Source organism: Aquarana catesbeiana, linkage group LG02 (genome assembly GCF_042186555.1).
Source record: "Aquarana catesbeiana isolate 2022-GZ linkage group LG02, ASM4218655v1, whole genome shotgun sequence".
NCBI classification, from domain to species: domain Eukaryota; kingdom Metazoa; phylum Chordata; class Amphibia; order Anura; family Ranidae; genus Aquarana; species Aquarana catesbeiana.
The window spans coordinates 788,941,311-788,967,581 of record NC_133325.1 but is presented as its reverse complement, the minus strand read 5'-3'; the positions used below and the strand labels follow the sequence as shown (position 1 = coordinate 788,967,581).

Sequence of the window (26,271 nt, the reverse complement as noted above, 5' to 3'; positions counted from 1 at the left end):
TAAACCCCTTCCAACCAGCGACACTTCCAATGCCAACCAGTAAACCCCTTCCAACCAGCGACACCTCCAACGCCAACCAGAGACACTTCCAATGCCAACCAGAGACCCCTTCAAACCAGTGATACCTCCAACACCAACCAGCGACCCCTTCCAACCAGTGACACCTCCAAAGCCAACCCCTTCCAACCAGTGATACCTACAATGCCAACCAGAGACCCCTTCCAACCAGTGACACCTCCAACGCCAACCAGAGACCCCTTCCAACCAGTGACACCTCCAACGCCAACCCCTTCCAACCAGTGATACCTACAATGCCAACCAGAGACCCCTTCCAACCAGTGACACCTCCAACGCCAACCAGAGACCCCTTCCAACCAGTGACACCTCCAACGCCAACCCCTTACAACCAGTGATACCTACAACGCCAACCAGAGACCCCTTCCAACCAGTGACACCTCCAACCAGTGACCCCTTCCAACCAGTGTTACCTCCAACACCAACCCCTTCCAACCAGTGACACCTCCAACGCCAACCAGCGACCCCTTCCAACGCCAACCAGAGACCCCTTCCAACCAGTGACACCTCCGACGCCAACCAGAGACCCCTTCCAATGCCAACCAGAGACCCCTTCCAACCAGTGACACCTCCGACGCCAACCAGAGACCCCTTCCAATGCCAACCAGAGACCCCTTCCAACCAGTGACACCTCCGACGCCAACCAGAGACCCCTTCCAACCAGTGATACCTACAACGCCAACCAGAGACCCCTTCCAACCAGTGACACCTCCAACCAGTGACCCCTTCCAACCAGTGTTAGCTCCAACACCAACCCCTTCAAACCAGTGATACCTCCAACACCAACCAGCGACCCCTTCCAACCATTGACACCTCCAACGCCAACCCCTTCCAACCAGTGATACCTACAATGCCAACCAGCGACCCCTTCCAATGCCAACCAGAGACCCCTTCCAACCAGTGACACCTCCAACGCCAACCCCTTCCAACCAGTGATACCTACAATGCCAACCAGAGACCCCTTCCAACCAGTGACACCTCCAACGCCAACCAGCGACCCCTTCCAACCATTGACACCTCCAACGCCAACCCCTTCCAACCAGTGATACCTACAATGCCAACCAGCGACCCCTTCCAATGCCAACCAGAGACCCCTTCCAACCAGTGACACCTCCAACGCCAACCCCTTCCAACCAGTGATACCTACAATGCCAACCAGAGACCCCTTCCAACCAGTGACACCTCCAACGCCAACCAGAGACCCCTTCCAACCAGTGACACCTCCAACGCCAACCCCTGCCAACCAGTGATACCTACAACGCCAACCAGAGACCCCTTCCAACCAGTGACACCTCCAACCAGTGACCCCTTCCAACCAGTGTTACCTCCAACACCAACCCCTTCCAACCAGAGACACCTCCAATGCCAACCAGAGACCCCTTCCAACCAGTGACACCTCCAATGCCAACCCCTTCCAACCAGTGACACCTACAACGCCAACCAGTGACCCCTTCCAACCAGTGACACCTCCAACCAGTGACCCCTTCCAACCAGTGTTACCTCCAACACCAACCCCTTCCAACCAGTGATACCTCCAATGCCAACCAGAGACCCCTTCCAACCAGTGACACCTCCAACCAGTGACCCCTTCCAACCATGGATACTTCCAACCAGAGACCCCTTCCAAACACCAACCTGTAACACATCCAATCAGTGACGCCCACAACAAATGAGACTCAATGGCAACCAGCAAAGCCAACCAGTGATACCTCCAACACAAAGCAGCGACCCCTTCCAATGCCAACCAGGGACACCCACAACCAGTAATACCCCCCCACCCCCCAACACCAACCAGTAATACCCCCCCACCCCCAACACCAACCAGTGAGAGACTCACAACCCGAACCAGAGACACCATCAATGACAGCCCTAATGTTAATCAGAGACCCCCCAACCAGTGACACCTCCAGGATCACTGAAAGGATGACGCACACCACAGAGATGGTCCAGTGACACCCCCCTCCCCCCATACACCTCAGGAGGACCCCCCGGTACACCCCGCTCCCTCACCGTCCTCTCCTCTCCGCTCACACAGTCCGGGGATTGAACATTACCGCCGCTCCAGCCTCCAATCCGCGCCGGAGGTCCGGGAATGACGTCACTTCCGCCTGTTACCATAACAACGGCCCAGCAACTGTCAGTCCGCTTGGCTTGGGAGCCCCGCCTCCTAACCCACGTGACCCCCATCAGAATCTCCTCCCCTCTCCGGGAGCGACCGAACCTCCTACAGACACACGTGACGTCATTTTCCGCCTTCTCTGGATTGGTCACATTTTTAATTTTTTTGTGTTGAACAATTACAGCCGCTCTTCCATTGTTTTGACCTTGTTTAGTATGGAGAATAGTGGTGTGTGTGCTTCACACCCAGCCAGCAGGTGGCGCTGCAGGACTTTCTGAATATTACACATTCACCTGGCTCTTCCTAACTGCCAAGCTGTATATGGCTCCGCTCACAGAGAGCCACATCCCCCCCCATTCAATGAATGAAGAGACTCTACACAATTCCAAATCGCAGCAAACAGTTCTGCGCGCGTTTGGAGCGCCATTAGTTTTTAAAGGCAGCCGTGCGATTGAATTGTGTGTAGATCGCCGCAAAACACGCCTTTAAAAAGCGTACAAAGGTCATTGCCAAAAGAAAATACAGGGAGGAGCCTCTTTTGGGTGACAAACCCTGATAGGGCTGCCCATTAAAGTGAATGGACAATACAAGGAAACGCATGTAAATCACACCTCGAAGAATCGCGCTTGTTCCCGCTATGCAAGATTAGAATCGATCTGTTCCTTCCCCATGCAGAAAATGCGTTCATTTCGATAGGCTGCCTACACGTGAGAAACGCTCAAAAGAGGTCCCTGACCCACTCAAGTAATCGCACCGCGCTGAAACGCGTCACAGATGTGGGGGGAGGGGTATGCTTAAAAATAAGTTGCATACCTGGGCAAAAGGGCATTTCTGTGCCTTGCAAGACAGCGCATGATTGAGTGCGTGATCCGGCGACAGATGTGCGCTCTATGCATGAGAAACGCACAGAAGACGTCTCTCATCCTTTTGAGATAACACACGGTGCTGCAGTTCCAGCGCTAATCAGTGATACCTCAACCAGTGACACCCCCAACCAGTGACACCCCTAACCAGTGACACCTCAACCAGTGACACCTCAACCATTGACACCCCTAACCAGTGATACCTCTAACCAGTGACACCACAACCAGTGACACCCCCAACCAGTGACACCTCAACCAGTGACACCCCTAACCAGTGACACCCCCAACCAGTGACACCTCAACCAGTGACACCCCTAACCAGTGACACCCCTAACCAGTGATACCTCTAACCAGTGACACCTCAACCAGTGACACCCCTAACCAATGACACCCCTAACCAGTGACATCTCTAACCAGTGATACCTCTAACCAATGACACCTCAACCAGTGACACCCCTAACCAGTGATACCTCTAACCAGTGACACCTCAACCAGTGACACCCCTAACAAGGTGACATCTCTAACCAGTGACACCTCAACCAGTGACACCCCTAACAAGGTGACATCTCTAACCAGTGACACCTCAACCAGTGACACCCCTAACCAGTGATACCCCTAACCAGTGACACCCCTAACCAGTGATACCTCTAACCAGTGACACCTCAACAAGTGACACCCCTAACCAGTGACACCTCAACCAGTGACATCTCTAACCAGTGACATCTCTAACCAAGACACCTCAACCAGTGACACCCCTAACCAGTGACACCCCTAACCAGTGATACCTCTAACCAGTGACACCTCAACCAGTGACACCCCTAACCAGTGACATCTCTAACCAGTGACACCTCAACCAGTGACATCTCTAACCAGTGACACCTCAACCAGTGACACCCCTAACCAGTGACACCCCTAACCAGTGATACCTCTAACCAATGACACCTCAACCAGTGACACCCCTAACCAGTGATAACTCTAACCAGTGATACCTCTAACCAATGACACCTCAACCAGTGACACCCCTAACCAGTGACACCCCTAACCAGTGATACCTCTAACCAGTGACACCCCTAACCAGTGATACCTCTAACCAGTGACACCTCAACCAGTGATACCTCTAACCAGTGATACCTCTAACCAGTGACACCCCTAACCAGTGATACCTCTAACCAGTGACACCTCAACCAGTGACACCCCTAACCAGTGACACCCCTAACCAGTGATACCTCTAACCAGTGACACCACAACCAGTGACACCCCTAACCAGTGATACCTCTAACCAGTGACACCTCAACCAGTGACACCCCTAACCAATGACATCTCTAACCAGTGACACCTCAACCAGTGACACCCCTAACCAGTGATACCCCTAACCAGTGACACCCCTAACCAGTGATACCTCAACAAGTGACACCCCTAACCAGTGACACCCCTAACCAGTGACACCTCAACCAGTGACACCCCTAACCAGTGACATCTCTAACCAGTGACACCCCTAACCAGTGACATCTCTAACCAGTGACACCCCTAACCAGTGACACCTCAACCAGTGATACCCCTAACCAGTGACATCTCTAACACCAACCAGCAACACCCCCAACAGCTGTACTGTCTTATTGCAGACATTGATCCTACTGTGCCTCTCCCTGCAATGCTGCAGGCTTCTCCTCCTCTCTCTCTTCCTCTGGCTGTACTGCAGGGGGATCTGTATCTGTGCCCCCACCCCCTACTGTGCCTCCCCCTGCAATGCTGCAGGCTCCTCCCCCTTCCTCTGGCTGCACTGCAGGGGGATCTGTATCTGTTGTGCCCATCCCCCCAACTATACCTCCCCCTGCAACACTACCGGCTCCTCCTCCTGTCCTTTACTCTGGCTGGACTGCAGGGGAATCAGTATCTGCACCCCCCCCCCATCTGTTCCTCCCCCTGCAACATTACCGGCTTCTCCTCCTCTCCTTCCCTCTGGCTGCACTGCAGGGGGATCTGTATCTGCACCCCCCACCCCACCTACTGTGCCTCCCCCTACAGCGCTACCGGCTTCTCCTCCTCTCCCTTCTTCTGGCTGCACTGTAAGAAGATCTGTATCTGCCCCCCCCACACACACACACACACACACACTGTGCCTCCCCCTGCAATGCTACCAGCTTCCCCCTCCTCTCCCTCCCTCTGGCTGCACTGCAGGGGGATCTGTATCTGTGCCCCTACTGTGCCTCCCCCTGCTATGCTACAGGCTCCTCCTCCTCTCCCTTCCTCTGGCTGCACTGCAGGGGGATCAGTATCTGCACCCCCCACTCCACCTACTGTGCCTCCCCCTACAGCACTACCGGCTTCCGCTCCTCTCCCTCCCTCTGGCTGCACTGCAGGGGGATTTGTATCTGTGCCCCTACTGTGCCTCCCCCTGCTATGCTACAGACTCCTCCTCCTCTCCCTTCCTCTGGCTGCACTGCAGGGGGATCTGTATCTGTTGTGCCCACCCCCCAACTGTGCCTCTCCCTGCAACGCTACCGGCTCCTCCTCCTGTCCCTTACTCAGGCTGTACTAAAGGGGATCAGTATCTGCGCCCCCCCCTGCAGCAGGCATCTGGCTTCTCCTCCTCTACTTCTCTCTGGCTGCACTGGAGGGGGATCAGTATCTGCACCCCCCACCCCACCTACTGTGCCTCCCCCTACAGCGCTACCGGCTTCTCCTCTTCTCCCTTCCTCTGGCTGCACTTCAAGAAGATCTGTATCTGCACCCCCAACACCCTTACAGTGCCTCCCCCTGCAATGCTACCGGCTTCTCCTCCTCTCCCGTCCTCTGGCTGCACTGCAGGGGGATCTGTATCTGAACCCACACCCCCCTACTGTGCCTCCCCCTGCAGCCTGTCTGGCTTCTCCTCCTCTCCCTTCCTCTGGCTGCACTGTAGGGGGATCAGTATCTGTTGTGCCCACCCCCCCAACTGTGCCTCCCCATGCAATGCTACAGGCTTCTCCTCCTCTCTCTTCCTCTGGCTGCACTGCAGGGGGATCTGTATAAGCACCCCACCCCCCTACTGTGCCTCCCCCTGCAATGCTACAAGCTTTACCTCCTCCGGCTTCCTCTGGCTGCACTGCAGGGGGATCGGTATCTGCCCCCCCCCCTGTTTTCCCCCTCCCCCACAGTGACGCCTTCCCTCCTCTCCTGTCCCTCTGGCAGCTGCTATGGGTACACAGGGGGAAGTTTCAAAATGAAGAGCAGGGAAAAGGGCCAGTAAATATGTCCTGTGCCCTAACATAGTGAGTGATCAGTACCGATCACTCCTGTGTCCATTCATCACTGAAGCATGGTAAACTGTGTTTACCATGCTTCAGTTTGTGAATGAACAGGAAGCCTCAGAGCGCTTCCTGTTCAATTATCTACAGTGGCAGCTGAGTCTGCAGAGAAAGGGGCTGAGGAGTCCTCAGTCCTCAATGTCCTCATTCCCTTTCTTTGTCTCAAATGAGACTTCAGCGGTCTGTTTAGACCCCTGATATCTCATCGAAACACCCCCAACAGGGCACCTAAAAAAAGTTGTAAAAAACTAAATAAACACAAAAAAAATCGAAAAAAGTAGAAAAAAAAATAAAGTTAGAAAAAAAGTGTAAAAAAAAAAAATCTAAATAATTTTTTAAAATTTTAAAAATTAAATATATATTTTTTTAAAAGTAGAAAAAAAAATTATGAAAAAATAAATAAATAAATAAATACAATTATAAATAAATGAAGAAAAAAAATATAAATAATAATTCAAAAAAATGTAAGGACTCGTTTAAATGTGCTTTGTGATGTATTCACCGGCGGTGAATGTTTGGTGACTGCTATATAAATACCCCCCTCCCTCCCCCGCGCTGTATTTTCCCGGTGCAGACAATGGCGGTGCTCTCAGTGTTTGTGTAGTGATATAGAACATATAATGGAGGACAGATCTGTGTTTACCTCCCAGCAACCTGAACATTCATCATTGTTATCCCCTACACAAAGCCCGGCCTATCGTGGACCCGGGCCGGGCTTGGCATTCGTACAGATACTAAATCTCTGATTACATTGTACATTCGACGTCCTGTTGTTGTAACATTTTCTTATACACTACAACAAGCTCTAATCACAGGGAAGAAAATAGGTCTTGATATTTCCAGTGTGCTGCTTGTAATGTGAGATTTTGCAGGACACTATGGGGTGTATTTATATAAAAAAAAAAAAAAAATTCCCAAAGCTTTTTGTCCTTTGAAATTTCATTTACGTTTGTTCTGTGCAAGATCGAATGTTACAAAGCTTTTTTCTCTCCGGGTCAAATGTTATTTATTCATAAGAGTAGCGTGAACGACCTGGAGGATGGGATAAACAGTTCAATCTCTGTATTTGCGGACAATACTAAGCTAAGCAGGGCAATAACTTCTCCGCAGGATGTGGAAACCTTGCAAAAAGACCTGAACAAATTAATGGGGTGGGCGACTACATGGCAAATGAGGTTCAATGTAGAAAAATGTAAAATAATGCATTTGGGTGCAAAAATATGAATGCAATCTATACACTGGGGGGAGAACCTCTGGGGGAATCTAGGATGGAAAAGGACCTGGGGGTCCTAGTGGATGATAGGCTCAGCAATGGCATGCAATGCCAAGCTGCTGCTAATAAAGCAAACAGAATATTGGTATTAAAAAGGGGATCAACTCCAGAGATAAAATGATAATTCTCCCGCTCTACAAGACTCTGGTCCGGCCGCACCTGGAGTATGCTGTCCAGTTCTGGGCACCAGTCCTCAGGAAGGATGTACTGGAAATGGAGCGAGTACAAAGAAGGGCAACAAAGCTAATAAAGGGTCTGGAGGATCTTAGTTATGAGGAAAGGTTGCGAGCACTGAACTTATTCTCTCTGGAGAAGAGACGCTTGAGAGGGGATATGATTTCAATTTACAAATACTGTACTGGTGACCCCACAATTGGGATAAAACTTTTTCGCAGAAGAGAGTTTAATAAGACTCGTGGCCACTCATTAAAATTAGAAGAAATGAGGTTTAACCTTAAACTACGTAGAGGGTTCTTTACTGTAAGAGCGGCAAGGATGTGGAATTCCCTTCCACAGGCGGTGGTCTCAGCGGGGAGCATCAATAGCTTCAAGAAACTATTAGATAATCACCTGAATGACCACAACATACAGGGATATACAATGTAATACTGACACATAATCACACACAAAGGTTGGACTTGATGGACTTGTGTCTTTTTTCAACCTCACCTACTATGTAACTATATGTAACTATGTGAATCAGGAAAATGCTGCATTATGGCCATTGGCCACTAGGTGGAGTTGACAGTCATTGTAAATTATTTGATCATCAGCTTCATCTAGCGCAGGGGTCTCCAAACTTACTTTCTAAACCAAGTGCCAGTTTACTGTCTGTCAAACTTTAGGGAGGCCAGACTGTAGCCAGCAGGAGTAGAAAATGTCAGTGGGAGGAATAGTGCCCCATCATTGGTGTCAGTGGGATGAATAGTGCCCCATCATTGGTGTCAGTGGGAGGAATAGTGCCCCATCATTGGTGTCAGTGGGAGGAATAGTGCCCCATCATTGGTGTCAGTGGGAGGAATAGTGCCCCATCATTGGTGTCAGTGGGAGGAATAGTGCTCCATCATTGGTGTCAGTGGGAGGAATAGTGCCCCATCATTGGTGTCAGTGGGAGGAATAGTGCTCCATCATTGGTGTCAGCGGTAGGAATAGTGCCCCATCATTGGTGTCAGTGGGAGGAATAGTGCCCCATCATTGGTATCAGTGGTAGGAATAGTGCCCCATCATTGGTGTCAGTGGTAGGAATAGTGCCCCATCATTGGTGTCAGTGGGATGAATAGTGCCCCATCATTGGTGTCAGTGGGAGGAATAGTGCCCCATCATTGGTGTCAGTGGGAGGAACAGTGCCCCATCATTGGTGTCAGTGGGAGGAATAGTGCCCCATCATTGGTGTCAGTGGGAGGAATAGTGCTCCATTATTGGTGTCAGTGGGAAGAATAGTGCCCCATCATTGGTGTCAGTGGGAGGAATAGTGCCCCATCATTGGTGTCAGTGGGATGAATAGTGCCCCATCATTGGTGTCAGTGGGAGGAATAGTGCTCCATTATTGGTGTCAGTGGGAAGAATAGTGCCCCATCATTGGTGTCAGTGGGAGGAATAGTGCCCCATCATTGGTGTCAGTGGGAGGAATAGTGTCCCATCATTGGTGTCAGTGGTAGGAATAGTGCCCATCATTGGTGTCAGTGGAAGGAATAGTGCCCCACCCATCATTGGAGCACAGGTGTGTCAGGAGGAGGCTGTCTCTCTGGAGCTGCTGCTGATCTGTGTGAGAGGGGACTGGTGAGGAAATCTCTCCCAGCTCTCCTGGCCCCTTTCTGGGGAAGCCATGGAGGCCAGCAGGGCCTCTCCTGCTGGAAGCTCCCAGCCATCTCCTGGGCCATCAGGTGACATGCCTGCTCCTGTGCAAACCATGACTTGTGATCTCTCTGTCCCTGGTAAGGATGAAGGCTCAGAGGCCATCCGGGAGCGAGTGGTGGCCGGGATTAAAGCCCTGAATAGGGAAAGAGACAAGCTCTATAAACTGAGAGCGGAGCTGAAGCGCTTGAGAAGGCAGCGTGAGGGCTTACATAGCCAGAAACGAGGGTCCATGGATCCGGAGATCCAACTGGCCAAGGTCCGGGTGGAACATCAGGAGACCATTGTGTCCATCATGGAAGGAAGAGATGGGCCATTTAAGGAAAAGTTCTGCAATGACAGAAGGTTTGCCAGGATGACAAAAATGGAGGTGGAGGAGGAGACCCCCAGTTCAGACCCCCTGCCCCCTCAGGGAGAGGTAAGCAGCCCCATGCCTTCCCAGGACTCAGGAGGCATGCTCAGGGCCATCCAGGCAATGGAGTCTCCTATACGGGAAGATCAGTTGGTGTTCCATGAGGAGGACATTACTGATAACATGCCTGACAAGGTAAAGCCTGTCAAGCCCCATGTGGTGCATAAAACTGTTTTTGTGAACACTGTGACTGATACAGACAATGTGCCCAGTGACAATCAGGCTGCTAATCCCATTTGTAGCAATGCTGTGCCTGCTGATGCTGCAGTACAGCAAAGTTTGCATTTAAAAAATGACATTCCTGCAGATGAACTGCAGCATTCAGCAGAGCCAATTAACCCCCCTTCAGCTGAGTCTAATGCTGTTTGCCCCACAGCTGCTGAGGACTCTACAGCACAGCTTCAGGAGACAGCTGGTATTGCAGCAGAAACTGTGATTATTCCTGATGGGAATGTGAATGTTTGTGTGACTGATAAAAATCATCTCAGTACAAGTGTGATGAATAATGGTCCCAGTTCAAGTGTGATGGACAGTCCTACCAACTCCGTTCCAGCAGATAATAATAATTGTAATGTACAGACTAATGTAACATCAGTGTGGGGCCTTGGCCCTGATAAGCCTACATTTGCCCAGGTGGTACGTTCTGCTCCTGGTAGCTCCGCCCCCAAGAGGGTTTTCCCCCTGCGACCTACCACCTTGAGCACCCTGGGATCTGGTCTTGGGTCTCTGGCTTCTGCTGGGGGTCCAAGAAGAAATGTAGTGATTCTTAAATGGGAAGGTGGTGCAACCCCTCCAGCACGGCGTGCAGTGGTGGACATGATTTTGGAGATGGGTTTTGGGGCAAACGATCTGTATGCCCTAATACATGTTGCTGGGAGCCGGGAATATACTATTAGTTTCACCAGGCCAGAGGGTCTTGACCTGTTCTGGGAGAGATATGAGGCTCGGTGCAGGTCAAGACCCGAATGGGAAGGTCTGACTCCAGTTGCAGTTTCACAAAGGTCTACAGTGAAAAAAATCACAATTATTCTCACTAATGAGAGTGTTCCTGCTCGAGATCTAGAGGTCTGGTTAAAGAATTATGGTGAGGTATTGACTAAGCCCGATAAAATACTTGATGAGCGTAACATCTGGACTGGGGGTTGGTCGGTTACAGTCAGGTTGGCCAGGGATGGGAATGTTGTCCGTCACCTGCCCTCCTCAGCTTTTATAGGGAGGGATAGGATGACTATTTTCTACCCTGGTCAGCCGAAGCTGTGTCACCGCTGTGGAGAAAAGGGACATTTGAGCTCCTCCTGTTCAACCTTGATATGTTCAGTGTGTCGGGGTCAGGGTCATATGGCCAAGGACTGCACCGAGATGATCAGGTGCAACCTGTGCCTGTGCCTTGGCCACCCCTATAGCAGATGTCCTGAAGCCTGGCACAATATGGAGAAGGAGGTAATTGATGACATGTCAAGGCTGGACAGGATGGAGGGTGATGCCCCTGGTGTACCATCCTCCTCTGTGGTGACCGACTCCCCTGGTCCTGCTCAGGATCCCTCTCCAGTTCCTGTGGCCACCCCTCCTGTGTCTGTAAGTATTCCTTCTGTATCTGTCTCTGTGTCCCCCCAGCCTACTGTATCCCCTCCTCTTGTGTCAGAACCTTCCAAGTCTGTGCCCCCCGAGTCAGTTACCCCCCAGGAGTCTACCCCTCCTAAGTCTGATTCAAAGGGAGCACCCCCCCCACCAGGAGTGGTAGCGGGTACTAAAAAGGTTGCTTCTTCCTCTATAAAGAAGTCTTCTGTAAAGACTTCACAGAAAAAAGTAAGAGATGAGGGCATCTCTGAAGCTGACCTGCAGTACCTGGAGGAGAGAAGGAAGGTTGGGAAGCGGAAGAAGCAGGTGGTGAGGACGGAACAGGCTCCAGTGCCTGTCTCCAACCGGTATAGGTCCTATAATTGGGAAATTTCTTCATCTGGAGCTTCTTCGGAGCGAAGTTCTGATTCTGAGATGGAGTTTGAGGCGGCCTCAAGAAAGAGAGAGGCTTCTGGTGATGAGCAGCAGAGGGGAGCTAAGAAGCAATCCACCCAATAACCCAAATGGCGGTTCCCCCTCCGTTAAAAGTGGTGACAATAAATGTCGCCAGCATTAAGTCAGTAAGAGCTCGTTCTATGGCCTTCTTTTTGTTCAGCCAATTAGATGCTGAAATTTTATTTTTGCAAGAGACTAGGCTCACCTCCTTGGCAGATATTCATATGGCCAAGAGAGAGTGGAGGTATGGTCCATCTTACTGGTCTCTTGCGGCCGAGCCTTACGGCGGTGTGGCGGTGTTGTTTAAAACCGGCATGGTAACTGTCCGGCGGGTTATTGAGGTGGAGATTGGGAGATGTATGGTCTTAGACGTCCTTGTGGGAGGGCAGGACCTGCGCCTAATTAATGTTTATGGGCCGCACACAAAGTGGGACAGGAAATGCCTTTTTACAAGGATCAAGCCATTTCTTTTTACATCCCGGCAAGTGGTCTTTGGAGGTGACTTTAATACAGTAACTAGGCCCAAGGACAGGAAGGACTTCAAGGACAGGCTGGGATATGATAGCGTTTTTTTAAATAGTATGGTTAGGGATGCTGGTCTTGTGGATGTGCACATTAAGCACCTCCCGGATGACACTGGGTTCACCTTTCATCGAGGTAATAGTCAGAGTAGAATAGATAGGTTTTTTTTGAAGGAGACCTCTGCTTTCTCACCCCCAGTGGTGCAGGCAGTGGAGTTCTCTGATCACTGTATGCTATCTGTGGTCCTGAATGCTTCAGACGCCCCTCAGAGGGGTAAGGGCATCTGGAGATTGAATTCGACTCTACTCAAGGAAGAACATGTTAGACAATCCTTTGAGGAATTCTTTCAGGCACAGGTGACCATCCTGGACTTTTGTAGCAGCAAGGCTGAGTGGTGGGAGCTGACCAAAAAGAGGATTGCTGGATTCTTCAGGGGCCTAGCCAATAGAAAGCAGTTTAATAAATACATGACCTACCAACGTTTACGGAGGAAGCTGGATATTCTTGTCTCGAGAGGAGGAGATCCTGGGGCAATCTCCGAAGTGAAACTCCTTCTCAGGAAGTGTCAATATGACCGGCATGCCTCTTTGGTTCTGGAGAGGGACTATGGGAAGTACCACTCGCCTGACCCTTACCAGAACTGCAAACAAGGTGTAGCTGTTAAAACGGTCGTTGGCCTTAAGGACAGTACAGGTTCCTTGACAAAGTCCAGGTCAGGGATTCTGGAGGTCGTGAGGTCCTTTTATGCTGACCTTCTTGGGAGGAAAGAGCTTGACCGTGACAAGATGGAAAGCTTTTTGGACTCTACTCCAGGTCTAAATGATGAAGATGTCCCATTGATGAATTTGACAGAGGAGATCACAGTTGAAGAGGTGATGAGGGCAATTGAACAGCTTGCCATCAAAAAGTCACCTGGACCGGATGGCTTGACGGCTGAGTTTTACAAAGCTTTTAAGCCTATTCTGGCCCCACATTTGGTAGAGGTTTTTAACAGTTGCCTTGCAGAGGGGGTACTTCCCCCTTCCATGAGGCACTCAGCTGTGATTCTTCTTTCAAAGGGTAAAGATCCTTCGATGATTGAGAATTGGCGCCCCATCAGCCTTCTTAATGTCGATAGAAAGATACTGGCAAAGATCATTTTCTGGCGCCTATCGTCAGTAGCAGAGTCTTTGCTTTCTCGTCATCAGCACTGTTCGGTCCAGGGTAGGTGCACCTTCACAGCAGTTTTAGCTGTCCGGGAGGCCTTGGAGCGATGCAGGGCTGCAGGCTGGGGAAAGTATTTGCTGACATTGGATCAGGCAAAAGCTTTTGATCGTGTTAACCACGAGTACCTGTGGTTGCTCCTTAGTAAGTACGGTCTGCCGGGTGGTTTTGTCAATTGGTTAAAAGTATTGTATAAGGGGGCAGAAAGCTTTCCTCTTGTTAATGGTTGGGTTGGGCAGTCCTTTGAGGTTGGCTCCGGGGTGCGCCAGGGTTGTCCCCTGAGTCCCTTGCTCTATGTGTTTGCAATCGACCCCTTCATCAGGAGGCTAGAGAGCGGCATGTTGTGTGGGGTGCCAGTGGGGCTCCCAGGTGAGCAGCCTTTGAGGGTTGTTGCCTATGCGGACGATGTGTCCGTGATTGTCACTGGGGCGGATGAAGCAGAGGAGGTGGTCTCTCTGACATCACGGTATTCTGAAGCATCAGGCTCCAAGATCAATCAGGAAAAGACTGAAGTTTTCTGGATGGGAAAGGAAGGTGAGGGTTTTGATCTCCCGGACACCTTTCCAGTGCCCCAGGAAAGAATTAAGATTCTAGGCATTGAATTTGGACCTGGTGATTATGGCCTCAAAAACTGGGAAGGCAGACTGGAAATTGCCAATACTAAGGTGGTCAGCTGGAAGAGATGGAAGTTATCTATGAGGGAAAGGGTTGATCTGATTAAGACTTACCTGATTCCGATCTTCTTGTATGTCAGCTTTGTCTGCATCTTGCCAGTGTCTCTCTATGCTAGGGTCAGTAGTGTGTTCTTCCAGATGTTGTGGGGGAACAGACTGAACCCCATCAAGAGGAATGTCACCTATCTATCCAGGAGGGAGGGTGGCTTAGGTATGGTCAACCCAGTTCTTTTCTTTTCACTGCTTTTTCTCAAGTTTAACATTGGTAATATGCTTGCAGTGGAACCTCCTGGATGGGTAGGCATCTTTAGATCTTGGTTTAGGCCTTTTCTGCGACTTTGGGAAGAGGGTGGCCAAGTGAAGAATCTCAGGGGTCATCGTGGTCAGCTACCAGCCTATGTCGCTCCGTGCCTGAAGTTACTACGGCAGTGGCGATTGTCGGCTGAAGATCTCAGATCGGTTCCGAGGAAAGTCCTTATGAGTCGAGTCTTGAGCGAAGTCTTTCATGACCCACTGGCCTTAAGGGATTGCCCAGGCCCAGTTTTGAGGGCAGGGTTAAGACTGATTAATTTGGACAGAGTACCTCCTAAATTTAGGGATCTGGCCTGGTTGTGCTTCCATGGGAGGCTCTATGTTAGGGGCAATTTGAAATTCCGCAGTGGGGTGGATCGTAGCTGTCCTCGGGAGGAGTGTGCAGGTGAGGAGGAGACTATGGACCATTTTCTGCTTCATTGCCCCTTTAACATAGAAGTGTACAAACAGGTGGGGCGGGCCCTCGGTGTCCCTTTCCTCTCCAGGCTGGGTTATGCTGAGTGGGTGTATGGAGCATTCAATACTGGTGGGCTTTTTTGTTTAGATACCCTCTTTCTAGTTAGCCTAGTAGTCCGTTATTTCACTTGGAACGCACGGTGTCAGGTCTGCATTCGGCGTAAAATCCTTCCTGTTCAGGTGGTGGTGTATGACATTCTGCATGAGGTGGAGAAGATTCGGGTGCTCGAGAGAGACAAGCGGAGTCAGGGGGCTTGGTTGAAGGCGTGGAGGGGTTTCAAGCCTCCCTGACTGCCAGGAGTCTCTTTCCCGGGTGTGGCTGTCTGTCTCTTATCACCCTAGGTTATTATTATTTGGATTTATTTTTTGATAAATGGCTGCGTACATAGGTGATGGGTTGTGCCTCTTAGGCCCTCTCTGCTGCTTTATGTAAATAATTTTGGTAGTGGATTATGTATATATTGTATATATTCTGAACATGGATGTGTATTCCTTGGATTTATGTTGAAGTTTTGTACTTTGGTTTTGTTTTTTACTTTTGTATAAAATTGGTTGCTTGATTCTTTTTAATAAAAGATCAATAGTGCCCCATCATTGGTGTCAGTGGGAGGAATAGTGCCCCACCCATCATTGGAGCACAGGTGTGTCAGGAGGAGGCTGTCTCTCTGGAGCTACTGCAGGTGATCCGTGTGAGAGGGGACTGGTGAGGAACTCTCTCCCAGCTCTCCTGGTTCCTTTCTGGGGAAGCCATGGAGGCCAGCAGGGCCTCTCCTGCTGGAAGCTCTCAGCCATCTCCTGGGCCATCAGGTAACATACCTGCCCCTATACAACCCATGGTTGGTGATCTCTCTGCCCCTGGTGAAGATGAAGGTTCCGGGGCCATCCGGGAGCGAGTGGTGGCCGGGATTAAGGTCCTGAATAGGGAAAGAGACAAGCTCTACAAGCTCAGAGCCGAGGTGAAGCGCCTGAGAAGGCAGCGTGAGGGCTTACATAGCCAGAGACGTGGATCCATGGATCCGGAGATCCAACTGGCCAAGGTTCGGGTGGAACACCAGGAGACCATTGTGGCCATGATGGAAGGCAGAGATGGGCCATTTAAAGAAAAGTTTTGTAATGAGAAAAGATTTGCGAGGATGACAAAGATGGAGGTGGAGGAGGAGTTCCCCAGTTCTGACCCCCTGCCCCCTCAGGTAGAGGTAAGCAGCCCCATGCCTTCCCAGGACTCAGGAGGCATGCTCAGGGCCATCCAGGTAATGGAGTCTCCTATGCGGGGGGATCAGCTGGCATTTAATGATGAGGACATAACAGACAATGTGCCTGACAAGGTAAAGCCTGTCAAGTCCCTTATTGTGGATAAAACAATTTTTGTGCCATTCAACACTGTGACTGATACAGACAATGTGCCCAGTGAGAGTCAGGCTGCTAGTCCTATCTGTAGCAATGCTGTGCCTGCTGATGCTGCAGTACAGCAAAGTTTGCTTTTAAAAAATGACATTCCAGCAGATGAACTACAAGATTCAGCAGAGCCTATTAACCCCCTTTTGGCTGAAGCTGTTTGCCCCACAGCTGGTGAGGACTCTACAGCACAGCTTCAGGAGAGAGCTGGTATTACATCAGAAACTGTGACTATTCCTGATGAGAATGTGAAGTTTTGTGTGACTGATAAAAATCATCCCAGTACCAGTGTGATGAACAATGGTCCCAGTTCAAGTGTGGACAGTCCTACCAACTCTGTTCAAGCAGTGAATAATAATAGTAATGTACAGACTGCTGTGACATCAGTGTGGGGCCTTGGCCCTGAAAAACGTACCTTTGCTCAGGTGGTACGCTCTGCTCCTGGTAGCTCTGCTCCCAAGCGGGGTTTTCCCCTACAGGCTTCCACTTTGAGCACCCCAGGATCTGGTCTTGGGTCTCTGGCTTCTGCTGGGGGTCCCAGACGTAATGTTGTTATTCTGAAATGGGAAGGTGGTGCGATCCCTCCAGCACGGCGTGCAGTGGTGGATTTGATTTTGGAGATGGGTTTTGGGGCAAATGATCTGTATGCCTTTATACATGTAGCTGGGACACGGGATTATACAGTTAGCTTCACCAGGCCAGAGGGTCTTGACCTGTTCTGGGAGAGATATGAGGCTCGGTGCAGGTCAAGACCTGAATGGGAAGGTCTGGCCCCAGTTGCATTTCTCAGAGGTCTACAGTTAAAAAAATCACAATTATCCTCACTAATGAGAGTGTCCCTGCCCGGGATCTAGAGGTTTGGTTAAGGAACTATGGGGAGGTTTTGACCAAGCCCAATAAAATCCTTGATGAGCGTAACATCTGGACTGGGGGTTGGTCAGTTACAGTCAGGTTGGCCAGGGATGGGAATGTTGTCCGTCACCTGCCCTCCTCAGCTTTTATAGGGAGGGATAGGATGACTGTTTTTTACCCTGGTCAGCCGAAGCTGTGTCACCGCTGTGGAGAAAAGGGGCATTTGAGTTCCTCCTGTTCAGCCTTGATATGTTCAGTGTGTCGGGGTCAGGGTCATATGGCTAAGGACTGCACCGAAATGATCAGGTGCAACCTGTGCCTGCGCCTTGGCCACCCCTACAGCAGATGTCCTGAAGCCTGGCACAATATGGAGAAGGAGGTAATTGATGACATGTCAAGGCTGGACAGGATGGAGGGTGAGGCCCCTGGTGTACCATCCTCCTCTGCGGTGACTGACTCCCCTGGTCCTGCTCAGGATCCCTCTCCAGTTCCTGTGGCCACCCCTCATGTGTCTGTAAGTATTCCTTCTGTATCTGTATCTGTCTCCCCCCAGCCTACTGTACCCTCTCCTCTTGTGTCAGAACCTTCCAAGTCTGTGCCCCCTGAGTCAGTTACCCCCCAGGAGTCTACCCCTCCTAAGTCTGATTCAAAGGGAGCACCCCCCCCACCAGCAGTAGTAGTGGGTACTAAAAAGGTTGCTTCTTCCTCTGTGAAGAAGTCTTCTGTAAAGACTTCACAGAAAAAAGTAATAGATGAGGGCATCTCTGAAGCTGACCTGCAGTACCTGGAGGAGAGAAGGAAGGTTGGGAAGCAGAAGAAGCAGGTGGTGAGGACGGAACAGGCTCCAGTGCCTGTCTCCAACCGTTATAGGTCCTCTAATTGGGATATCTCTTCATCTGGAGCTTCTTCGGAGCGAAGTTCTGATTCCGAAATGGAGTTTGAGGCGGCCTCAAGAAAGAGAGAGGCTTCTGGTGATGAGCAGCAGAGGGGAGCTAAGAAGCAAACCACCCAATAACCCAAATGGCGGTTCCCCCTCCGTTAAAAGTGGTGACAATAAATGTCGCCAGCATTAAGTCAGTAAGAGCTCGTTCTATGGCCTTCTTTTTGTTCAGCCAATTAGATGCTGAAATTTTATTTTTGCAAGAGACTAGGCTCACCTCCTTGGCAGATATTCATATGGCCAAGAGAGAGTGGAGGTATGGTCCATCTTACTGGTCTCTTGCGGCCGAGCCTTACGGCGGTGTGGCGGTGTTGTTTAAAACCGGCATGGTAACTGTCCGGCGGGTTATTGAGGTGGAGATTGGGAGATGTATGGTCTTAGACGTCCTTGTGGGAGGGCAGGACCTGTGCCTAATTAATGTTTATGGACCGCACACAAAGTGGGACAGGAAATGCCTTTTTACAAGGATCAAGCCATTTCTTTTTACATCCCGGCAAGTGGTCTTTGGAGGTGACTTTAATACAGTAACTAGGCCCAAGGACAGGAAGGACTTCAAGGACAGGCTGGGATATGATAGCGTTTTTTTAAATAGTATGGTTAGGGATGCTGGTCTTGTGGATGTGCACATTAAGCACCTCCCGGATGACACTGGGTTCACCTTTCATCGAGGTAATAGTCAGAGTAGAATAGATAGGTTTTTTTTTAAGGAGACCTCTGCTTTCTCACCCCCAGTGGTGCAGGCAGTAGAGTTCTCTGATCACTGTATGCTATCTGTGGTCCTGAATGCTTCAGACGCCCCTCAGAGGGGCAAGGGCATCTGGAGATTGAATTCGACTCTACTCAAGGAAGAACATGTTAGACAATCCTTTGAGGAATTCTTTCAGGCACAGGTGACCATCCTGGACTTTTGTAGCAGCAAGGCTGAGTGGTGGGAGCTGACCAAAAAGAGGATTGCTGGATTCTTCAGGGGCCTAGCCAATAGAAAGCAGTTTAATAAATACATGACCTACCAACGTTTACGGAGGAAGCTGGATATTCTTGTCTCGAGAGGAGGAGATCCTGGGGCAATCTCCGAAGTGAAACTCCTTCTCAGGAAGTGTCAATATGACCGGCATGCCTCTTTGGTTCTGGAGAGGGACTATGGGAAGTACCACTCGCCTGACCCTTACCAGAACTGCAAACAAGGTGTAGCTGTTAAAACGGTCGTTGGCCTTAAGGACAGTACAGGTTCCTTGACAAAGTCCAGGTCAGGGATTCTGGAGGTCGTGAGGTCCTTTTATGCTGACCTTCTTGGGAGGAAAGAGCTTGACCGTGACAAGATGGAAAGCTTTTTGGACTCTACTCCAGGTCTAAATGATGAAGATGTCCCATTGATGAATTTGACAGAGGAGATCACAGTTGAAGAGGTGATAAGGGCAATTGAACAGCTTGCCATCAAAAAGTCACCTGGACCGGATGGCTTGACGGCTGAGTTTTACAAAGCTTTTAAGTCTATTCTGGCCCCACATTTGGTAGAGGTTTTTAACAGTTGCCTTGCTGAGGGGGTACTTCCCTCTTCCATGAGGCACTCAGCTGTGATTCTTCTTTCAAAGGGTAAAGATCCTTCGATGGTTGAGAATTGGCGCCCCATCAGCCTTCTTAATGTCGATAGAAAGATACTGGCAAAGATCATTTTCTGGCGCCTATCGTCAGTAGCAGAGTCTTTGCTTTCTCGCCATCAGCACTGTTCGGTCCAGGGTAGGTGCACCTTCACAGCAGTTTTAGCTGTCCGGGAGGCCTTGGAGCGGTGCAGGGCTGCAGGCTGGGGAAAGTATTTGCTGACATTGGATCAGGCAAAGGCTTTTGATCGTGTCAACCATGAGTACCTGTGGTTGCTCCTTAGTAAGTACGGTCTGCCGGGTGGTTTTGTCGATTGGTTAAAAGTCTTGTATGAGGGGGCAGAGAGCTTTCCTCTTGTTAATGGTTGGGTTGGGCAGTCCTTTGGGGTTGGCTCCGGGGTGCGCCAGGGTTGTCCCCTGAGTCCCCTGCTCTATGTGTTTGCAATCGACCCCTTCATCAGGAGGCTAGAGAGCGGCATGTTGTGTGGGGTGCCAGTGGGGCTTCCGGGTGAGCCGCCTTTGAGGGTTGTTGCCTATGCGGACGATGTGTCGGTGATTGTCACTGGGGCGGATGAAGCAGAGGAGGTGGTCTCTCTGACATCACGGTATTCTGAAGTATCAGGCTCCAAGATCAATCAGGAAAAGAGTGAAGTTTTCTGGATGGGAAAGGAAGGTGAGGGGTTTGATCTCCCGGACACCTTTCCAGTGCCCCAGGAAAGAATTAAGATTTTAGGCATTGAATTTGGACCTGGCGATTATGGCCTCAAAAACTGGGAAGGCAGACTGGAAATTGCCAATACTAAGGTGGTCAGCTGGAAGAGATGGAAGTTATCTATGAGGGAAAGGGTTGATCTGATTAAGACTTACCTGATTCCGATCTTCTTGTATGTCAGCTTTGTCTGCATCTTGCCAGTGTCTCTCTATGCTAGGGTCAGTAGTGTGTTCTTCCAGATGTTGTGGGGGAACAGACTGAACCCCATCAAGAGGAATGTCACCTATCTATCCAGGAGGGAGGGTGGCTTAGGTATGGTCAACCCAGTTCTTTTCTTTTCACTGCTTTTTCTCAAGTTTAATATTGGTAATATGCTTGCAGTGGAACCTCCTGGATGGGCAGGCATATTTAGATCTTGGTTTAGGCCTTTTCTACGACTTTGGGAAGAAGGTGGCCAAGTGAAGAATCTCAGGGGTCATCGTGGTCAGCTACCAGCCTATGTCGCTCCATGCCTGAAGTTACTACGGCAGTGGCGATTGTCGGCTGAAGATCTCAGATCGGTTCCGAGGAAAGTCCTTATGAGTCGAGTCTTGAGCGAAGTCTTTCATGACCCACTGGCCTTAAGGGATTGCCCAGGCCCAGTTTTGAGGGCAGGGTTAAGACTTATTAATTTGGACAGAGTACCCCCTAAATTCAGGGATCTGGCCTGGTTGTGCTTCCATGGGAGACTCTATGTTAGGGGCAATTTGAAATTCCGCAGTGGGGTGGATCGTAGCTGTCCTCGGGAGGAGTGTGCAGGTGAGGAGGAGACTATGGACCATTTTCTGCTTCATTGCCCTTTTAACATAGAGGTGTACAAACAGGTGGGGCGGGCCCTCGGTGTCCCTTTCCTCTCCAGGCTGGGTTATGCTGAGTGGGTGTACGGAGCATTCAATACTGGTGGGGTTTTTTGTTTAGATACACTTTTTCTAGTTAGCCTAATAGTCCGTTATTTCACTTGGAACGCACGGTGTCAGGTCTGCATTCGGCGTAAAATCCTTCCTGTTCAGGTGGTGGTGTATGACATTCTGCATGAGGTGGAGAAGATTCGGGTGCTTGAGAGAGACAAGCGGAGTCAGGGGGCTTGGTTGAAGGCGTGGAGGGGTTTCAAGCCTCCCTGACTGCCAGGAGTCTCTTTCCCGGGTGTGGCTGTCTGTCTCTTATCACCCTAGATTATTATTTTTTTGGATTAATTTTTGATAAATGGCTGCGTACATAGGTGATGGGTTGTGCCTCTTAGGCCCTCTCTGCTGCTTTATGTAAATAATTTTGGTAGTGGATTATGTATATATTGTATATATTCTGAACATGGATGTGTATTCCTTGGATTTCTGTTGAAGTTTTGTACTATGGTTTTGTTTTTTACTTTTGTATAAAATTGGTTGCTTGATTCTTTTAATAAAAGATCAATAGTGCCCCGTCATTGGTGTCAGTGGGAGGAATAGTGCCCCATCATTGGTGTCAGTGGGAGGAATAGTGCCCAATCATTGTTATCAGTAGGGGGAATAGTGCCTCATCATTGGTGGGAAACAGGGAGGAGCTTGGGTTCAGTCTGAGACTGGGAATTGTCTGTATTACTGGGCGGGGAATCTCCTGAATGGAGTTCAGACCGAGTTCAATCCACAGTGGGAAAGCAAGGTGGCAGGTGGAGTGACTCTTTAAAACCTAAAGGGACTGTCCACACCACTGCCCTACTCTCCCATCATGCATTTTGCCAGGCTGAAGCCGAGTCACATAGGAGGGCAGAGAAGTATTAGCAGTCGATGGTAAAGCTTACCTGTTACTTAGTAAATTATGGGTAAAACGCACTGTAACTGGTAATCGTGTGACTGACTACTATCCAGCGCTCTGCTACAAAGTCTGACCGCATCCTACTTAAGTGTTATGGAAAAAGGTGTTAAAGAATTGATTCCGGTCATTATTTTATAATATGGGCTCTCCTATTATATTTTAGAATGATACATTGTAATGACATTTACAAATAAAGAAAGTAACACAATAAATAACAAATGTCACAATTTGTTTTACTGTTGTGTGTTTCATATGAAGATGTGGTCCTGAAGAGCTTTGATGCCCCGTTCACACTTTGCGATTTGGAATTGCGGTAATTACGCCTGCGGTTCCAAAAAGTTATAAATTGATTTGCATTCTAATGAGTGAAATAAGTATTTGACTCCTTCGCAAAACATGACTTAGTACTTGGTGGAGAAACCCTTGTTGGCAATCACAGAGGTCAGACGTTTCTTGTAGTTGGCCACCAGGTTTGCACACATCTCAGGAGGGATTTTGTCCTCTTTGCAGATCCTCTCCAAGTCATTAAGGTTTTGAGGCTGACGTTTGGTAATGAGAACCTGCAGCTCCCTCCACAAATTAAGGATTAAGATCTGGAGATTGGCTAGGGCACTCCAGGATCTTAATGTGCTTCTTCTTGAGCCACTCCTTTGTTGCCTTGGCCGTGTGTTTTGGGTCATTGTCATGCTGGAATTCCCATCCAGGACCCATTTTCAATGCCCTGGCTGAGGGAAGGAGGTTCTCACCCAAGATTTGATGGTACATGGCCGCGTCCATCATAGCTTAGATGCGGTCAAGTTGTCCTGTCTCCTTATCAGAAAAACACCCCCAAAGCATAATGTCTCCACCTCCATGTTTGATGGTGGGGATGGTGTTCTTGGGGTCATAGGCAGCATTCCTCCTCCTCCAAACACGGCAAGTTGAGTTGATGACAAAGAGCTCGATTTTGATCTCATCTGACCACAACACTTTCACCCAGTTCTTCCCTAAATCATTCAGATGTTCATTAGCAAACTTCAGACGGACCTGTACTTGTGCTTTCTTGAGTAGGGAGACCTGGCGGGCACTGCAGGATTTCAGTCCTTCATGGCGTAGTGTGTTACCAATTGTTTTCTTGGTGACTATGGACCCAGCTGCCTTGAGATCATTGACGAGATTCTCCTGTGTAGTTCTGGGCTGATTCCTCACCGTTCTGATAATCATTGTAACTCCACGAGGTGAGAACTTGCATGGAGCTCCAGACCGAGGGAGATTGACAGTTATTTTGTGTTTCTTCCATTTGTGAATAATCGCACCAACTGTTGTCACCCTCTCACCAAGCTGCTTGGTGATGGTCTTGTAGGCCATTCCAGCCTTGTGTAGGTCCACAATCTTGTCCCTGATATCCTTGGACAGCTCTTTGGTCTTGGCCATGGTGGGGATATTGTAAACTGATTGATTTTTTTGACCCTTTAGAGCTCTTCACACTGCCAGTGCCCGGGGGTTGGTGGTAAAGCGGCGCTAGTTTTAGTGGCGCTTTGTTTTTGCCGCACTTTTTGGGCGCTAGCGGGGCACTTTTGAACCCCCGCTAGCGGCCGAATAAAGGGTTAAAAGCTGCTGCCGAGGTGCTTTGTAGGCACTTCGGCGCCGCTGTCCATTGATTTCAAATCACCTCAAAGAAGCTTCTAGCAGGACTTTTTTTGATGTCCTGCCAGCGCAGCGCCCCAGTGTGTTACAGACGCTATTTTTAAAAACGCTTCCAGTGTGAAAGGGGACCTAAGAGAGTGCTCCTAATCTCAGCTCTTCACCTGTATAGAAGACACCTGGGAGCCAGAAATCTTGCTGATTAATAGGGGATCAAATACTTATTTCACTCATTAAAATGCAAATTAATTTATAGCTTTTTTTAAATGTGTTTTTCAGGACATTTTTGTTGTTATTCTGTCTCTCACTGTTAAAATAAACCGACCATTAAAATTATATACTGATCATTTCTTTGTCAGTGGGCAAACGTACGAAATCAACAGAGGATCAAATACTTTTTCCCCTCGCTGTATGTAGTAAAAATAATAATAAATAGCTTGTCGCACTACATGTAACCAAAAATGATGAAATCCAAAATCAAATCCAGTGGCGGCCCGTCCATTAGCGGGGCATGGGCACGGCCCCCTCTCTCCAGCCACCCCCATCTGTGTATAATGGAAACATTCATGCATTGCATAAATCTATCCATGGCCGCTGCCGCCACCCCCTATTCAGGTGTCCGGCCCCTTTTCGGGCGCCGGGTACCTGAATTCCAGTGGTGGGGCCATAGGCTCTAATAGGCTTCAAAAAAGGTGACCTGTGAGAGCGCAAAGCATTGCAGTCCACCCAGGTGTGTTAGAAAAGCGAATGAATATTCGCTTTCCTAAAACTGAACCGCCTCTAAGCCCATCAGGTGTGCAGGTCTGTTACCCGTCACCTGATTGGCTGAAAGGACAGGAGCTACGATTGGACACCTATCAGGAGGAGAAGAGGAGACGTATGGAGGACACAGGAGCCGCTGTCTGACCCGCTGCAAGGTTCCACCGCTCTCCACCGTCACCCACATGCCTGGTCTGCCACTGAGACAAGGTAAATACCGGGCAGACGGCAAGCGGGCAAGGGGGGTTCACAGTGGCAACTTTTGATGGGCACAGTGGTACTATTTGATGGGCACAGTGGCAGCATTCAATGGGGCACAGTGGCAGCATTCAATGGGGCACAGTGGCAGCATTTGATGGGGCACAGTGGCAGCATTTGATTGGGCTCAGTGGCTGTGTTTGATGGCACATTGGCTGCATTTGATGGGCACAGTGAGGCTGCAATTGATGTTTTTTTTTCTGAATTTTTCAGTTTGTTTGAGCCCCCCCAGTTTGTTTGAGCACCAGTCGCCACTGCGTTTGATGGTACAGTGGCTGCAACTGATGGGCACAGTGGCTGCCTTTGATGGGCACATTGGCTGCGTTTGATGGCACATTGGCTGCGTTTGATGGCACAGTGGCTGCGTTTGATGGGCACAAACGCAGCCACTGTGGCTTTGTTTGATGGGAACAGTGGCAGCATCTGATGGCACAGTGGCTGCGTTTGATAGGCACAGTGGCTGCCTTTGATAGGCACAGTGAGGCTGCAATTGATGTTTTTTCTTTTCAGAATTTTTCAGTTTGTTTGTGCCCCCAATAAAATGTGAGCACCAGCCGCCACTGATTGTGTGTATAATAAAAAAAAGGTGTGATAATAGCCCCAGTTGAATGCCAAAATCACCACTGTGTTGATTACAGAATATTGTGTTCAATCCATTCTTGCTATCACCACATGGACCTTCACCAACCATGAGAAATGGTCTTATACCGGAACAGATAGACCCCATTACAGAGTCAAATCAGCCTGCAAATACCAATCTCATCATGAAGAGATCCGACCCAAACTGCTTGGCTGGAGTTCTCCAATGTTTCCCACTCTCCAATATATGTTTACATCGATGGCAACCATATATTTCACAGAGTTCATCATAAAAAGTGGGAAAATCCACATAGTGTAAATCCATATGAAACCTTTATTGCTCTTCAAAGTGTATAAAACTACTCACATTGGTACAATGAATAAATTAAGTATATAAAACATTCTCGGGCAAAGTAGCAAATACTCCAAACAATTACTGGTTCAGAGAGGTGTGGCGACATCGCGTGAGTCAGATGTGAGCAACCTTTACAGAATCTAATGCTTCTCATCCTTATATTGGCAAATAAGCTTTGAAGTCCTGGCAACTCTTGAAGATGTCTTAATACTGTAAGTAGGTTCAGACTGTCATGCCAGACCTTGGGGGAAAAAGCAACTAAACAGGTTTAAAAAAATGCACTTGGCATGTGGTTCTGTCCATCATA

The 26,271-nt window shown here is 49.4% G+C and overlaps 1 protein-coding gene across 2 annotated transcripts in view; it reads right to left on the bottom strand.

Annotated features, from left to right (window-relative positions):
* The window catches only part of SPICE1 (spindle and centriole associated protein 1), an 86,146-nt gene that overhangs the window by 46,133 nt on the left and 13,742 nt on the right, over positions 1-26,271 (bottom strand). The window contains exon 1 of one of the 2 annotated variants that reach the window (XM_073617455.1): positions 2,086-2,233. The exons of the other annotated variant lie outside the window; for it this stretch is intronic. Within the exon in view, the coding sequence (XP_073473556.1) occupies positions 2,086-2,193 (108 nt within the window). The 5' untranslated portion in view covers positions 2,194-2,233. Of the gene's footprint in view, positions 1-2,085; positions 2,234-26,271 lie in introns of those variants that run through there. 2 annotated transcript variants of the gene reach the window in all.